Here is a 4,011-nt window from a genome sequence, read left to right on the forward strand (position 1 = left end):
AGTTTGGAGTCTTTGCTGAAGTTATGAATATGATACTGTGGAAGAGAGCAAAGCTAACGACGTCTTTACCAAGAGTAAAAAGGACAGCATAAACCACACAACTGAGTTGATATTTAAGGAACAAGAATTTAATTTGGTATGCAACATTTTCCTAGGAGGATCTTTATTTTCAATGCTATACATGTGAAAATAAGAATGGATAAGTGGCTCATTATCTACATGTATAAAAATATAAACATCCTATCAAACATCTGCAAAGTCACCCTTCATGATATGCATCACTGAAAAGACCTGTGCCTTAACTTCTAATTAAAAGAAAGACTGCCTTTGTTTTTTTAATAGCACTTGTAAATGCTATTGCATTCATCCGTAAGTACACAGTGAACAACAACAGCTACAAAATGTATACAGGATCCAGTATTGTGCCTTTAGATTTTTGTCCTACACGTCAACAGGTTAGTAGAGTCATCGTGTTTATCCATTCTTTGAGCTCTCAATAGAAGAGACCAGCAAAACGCAGTGACTTTGCCTTGAGCATTTTACCTTTCAAAAATCTTACTGAAATTACAGAGTAATGTTTAAGAAAAATGTCATCTTCTGTGGCCAACCATCAAATGACTATTACATTTATGGCACCATCATTTTAAGCCTAAATGTAATTAGTTATCAGTAAATGAAGGGCCCCATTTCTTAATATTAATAACACATAAAGTTTTTGGCACAAACACAAAGATTAAAAAATGATCAGTTTATGTTTTTATTACACCCATTTTTACTTAAAATATGAGAATTTCTGGGTCATCTTCCAGCAAATGGATAGGTAATCATTGATCAAAATACAGGCAATCTTTGTTTTAGAGATGCATTCAGCCACCTGCAAGTTTAGTTATGATTCACATTCAAGCAAATATGTAATTAATTTCAGTTCTACAAGCTGATATTCATATTCAGTTTTTCCATAGAAACAGGTATAGGAAACCAGTAAAACATTACCATATTATGTACATAGCGTAATATGTAAATGCTCAGCTAGATATATTATGAAATTCTGTAGCACTAAAATGATTAAAAAACTAAATGATTCGTGTAAAATGTTTATATACTGTATATATATGTACACTAAATCACAAGTTCAATTTAAAACTGCCCCTATTCATAGCTCCTATGATGGATTTAGTAAGCTACCAGATTCTTAAAAAAAAGAAAGCTATCTAGAGCGAATTTGAACACTTTACTGAAAACTGATTTTATACAAAATCTTAAAAAACATACTTCAGAATTACTTAACAGAAACTAGAAAAAGACGGTCATTATTCTCGAGAATGGCATTGTAAAGATCTAGTAGCTGTGATCAATGTCCTTTCACTTGTGGTACAAATAAGTTAAGCACAAAGAAACCATCTCAGAGTAAGGCATAGGACAAACAGGTTTCATTCCATTTGCAGGTGTATTGGCCTCTCACTCTGTCTTATTGCTCATCTAATTTGGCAGGTATGCGTTTCTCTCCTTTCAAAAATACTCCATTATACAACTATCTACAACTGGACAATACCCAGCGCTTTCGTATGTGCATCTTCAATTTAATCACATTGATAAACAATCTTGCTAATATAAAAAAAAACCACGGTGATGCAAATAATTATTTTCAGTTTTATGCAGTGGTGCATGCACTTAATGAAAGACCAAGTGGTGAACACAGAGACTGAGCACTGAAACTCAACTCAATACATATGTAACTATAGCTCTTTTCAAAGGAATTAAGGTTTTAAAAATAAAACCCTACTGTGAAATTCTTTGGTTAGAATACAAGTGCTAGCAGTATTTCTAAATTTGGAGTTAGAACAATTTATTATTCAAGAGTTTTAAAAATGTAACTTCAAGCCTTTAATATATACTGCTAAATTCTTCAACACTTCGGATACATTTAGGCTATTTTTCCATGAAGGTCTGAACGGACAATACAGGTTTTTAAATCAAGTTCAGGTTTTAAAGGAAAGTGCTTTTGTACCCCAATCTTCAAGAATTTATTAGAAAGAGCTGCTCAATCTTCCCTACTGTAAAACCTGCTGCTCAGATTGTCTGTTCCAAAGCAAGCAATGGCTGCCTCCTCCGGGAAAGAAAGACCGTTAGATAACACGAAACAAATACAGCTTAGAAGGGGTAATTTCCCCCGAAGAAAGTTGGCATTGTTCTTGTTTTTGTAAGGACGGGGCTTAATCATTTCTAAGAAGCACTAAGGAAGAGGTACCTAACTCTTAGCAGTGTCATTGCCCTGGAATTTCCCCTGAAGAAAGTTGGCATCGTTCTTGTTTTTTGTAAGGACGGGGCTTAATCGTTTCTAAGAAGCACTAAGTTTGCCTAGGAAGAGGTACCTAACTCTTAGCAGTGTCATTGCCCTGGTAGTACTGCCACGAAAACTAAGAAACTGGTTCTTAAAAAAATGGTTTTGGCATCAATTCTGTTGGCTTCAAAGTTTTACAGCACTGACATGACAAAACTTAAAGTAACAAGCAGGGTGCTCTTGATTACACTTCTAAGGTACATCTGCATTAATTCAACGTACATGATTTCAGCTTCCCGGGAAGCAGGCCCTACCTTCACTCTGGCAAGCCTGGCTTCATCTCGCCCCCATCGTTTTGAGGGTGTTTAAGGAAATATGCATTGAGATTTCTATGCATATTATACACAGTAACTTCAAGAGAATTATAAGGACTTCACACCACCCATGAAAGTTACGATTCACAAGCACTTTAATTTTTCAAAGCATCGTTGTTTTACCTCTCGAGGGAATAAACACGTCTCTGAGGACACTTTATAGTTCAAATGGTTGGTTATCCAGCGAACCTGGCCTTTCACATCAGCCTTACGCACCTGCTGTGCAGGCCCTGGTCCAGTTTAAGAGCCTGAAGAGGGGAGTTCAGAGAGATAGGGAGCAGAGAGAGGAGATGGATGCAGCCAGTCCTGAAGGGCCACATGCAAGTCTCCTGCAAAATTACTCATCTCTACAGATGAAGTACGAGCCGGAGTGCCAACCCCTCACAGTCAGGCATCACTTCTATGTGACGGTCCTTCACAGACAGGCATCACTTTGATGGGGTGGGGGGATAAAATGGACCATTACGGGTCCACCCAACAAGGCAAAATCCCACTTAAGGGTATGGGGATGAGAAAAGACAGCCATTTGTCATGCCATCTTCAGCAGAAGTTGCTGAAAAGCAGCTGAAAAGCAACTAAAAAGTTCCTCAGCCCCTAAATGGGTGGTTTTTAAAACACTCCACCCTAACAGAGCTATCCCTCAGCTCCTGTGCGCAGAGAGGGGCAGGGGCCGGGCGCACACGCACGCTTTCCTGGGACGGGTATTTGTCTACTTGCGCTACCCCTCTCCTTCCTTGCTACCAACACAGCTACTGGGAGGCATCAGAGGAAGGATGATGGTACAAGCTGGGATATGGTGGCTGAGCAGGGACATGGTGGCCAAGCAGGGACATGGCGGCCGAGGCATGACATGGTGACCTCCTGTCCCCGGGGCCATCAGGAGGTGCGTGCAGAAGGGGTGGGGGCTGTGCTGGGGGCTGACCCTCCTTGTGCGTGGAGGCAGGCACCGGGATGAGGAAAGCGCAGGGGGACACAGACCGCCTCCACGTCCTCCTTCTTCCAGGCCGGGAGGGGACCATGGGTGCAAGGGTGTGCAGGGGCCGCCACCTTATCCCCACGCCACGGGCCGGGCGGATGCTCAGTCCCGGCAGAAGACATATTCGGTGTAGCTGGTCCAGATCTTGTCATCAGCAGGACCACCCTGCTCGGGGGCGAAGGCGCAGGTGCCGGTGGAGGAGCAAGCGGCCATGCGGAAGCCGGCCTCGGAGAGCCGGTCGAAGGCTTGCTCGAGGAAGTTGAACTTGAGGTAGTAGCGGGCGGTGTAGCGCTCGGGAGGGCGGTCGGGGTCGCGGCTCTCGTTCAGCGTCACCCCGAAGACCTCCTTGGCCACTTGCCGCAGACGGTGGTGCGTGGTGC

At 42.2% G+C, this 4,011-nt stretch overlaps 1 protein-coding gene across 1 annotated transcript in view; it reads right to left on the minus strand.

Moving 5' to 3' along the window:
• Positions 1-3,729: 3,729 nt before the first annotated feature.
• The window catches only part of KCTD12 (potassium channel tetramerization domain containing 12), a 20,892-nt gene continuing 20,610 nt past the window's right edge, over positions 3,730-4,011 (minus strand). Inside the window, exon 2 of the mRNA XM_009281745.1 lies at positions 3,730-3,984. Coding sequence (XP_009280020.1) covers positions 3,734-3,984 — 251 coding nt within the window. The 3' untranslated portion in view covers positions 3,730-3,733. The remainder of the gene's footprint in view (positions 3,985-4,011) is intronic.

Source organism: Aptenodytes forsteri, unplaced genomic scaffold (assembly GCF_000699145.1).
Source record: "Aptenodytes forsteri isolate BGI_AS27 unplaced genomic scaffold, ASM69914v1 Scaffold51, whole genome shotgun sequence".
NCBI lineage: Eukaryota > Metazoa > Chordata > Aves > Sphenisciformes > Spheniscidae > Aptenodytes > Aptenodytes forsteri.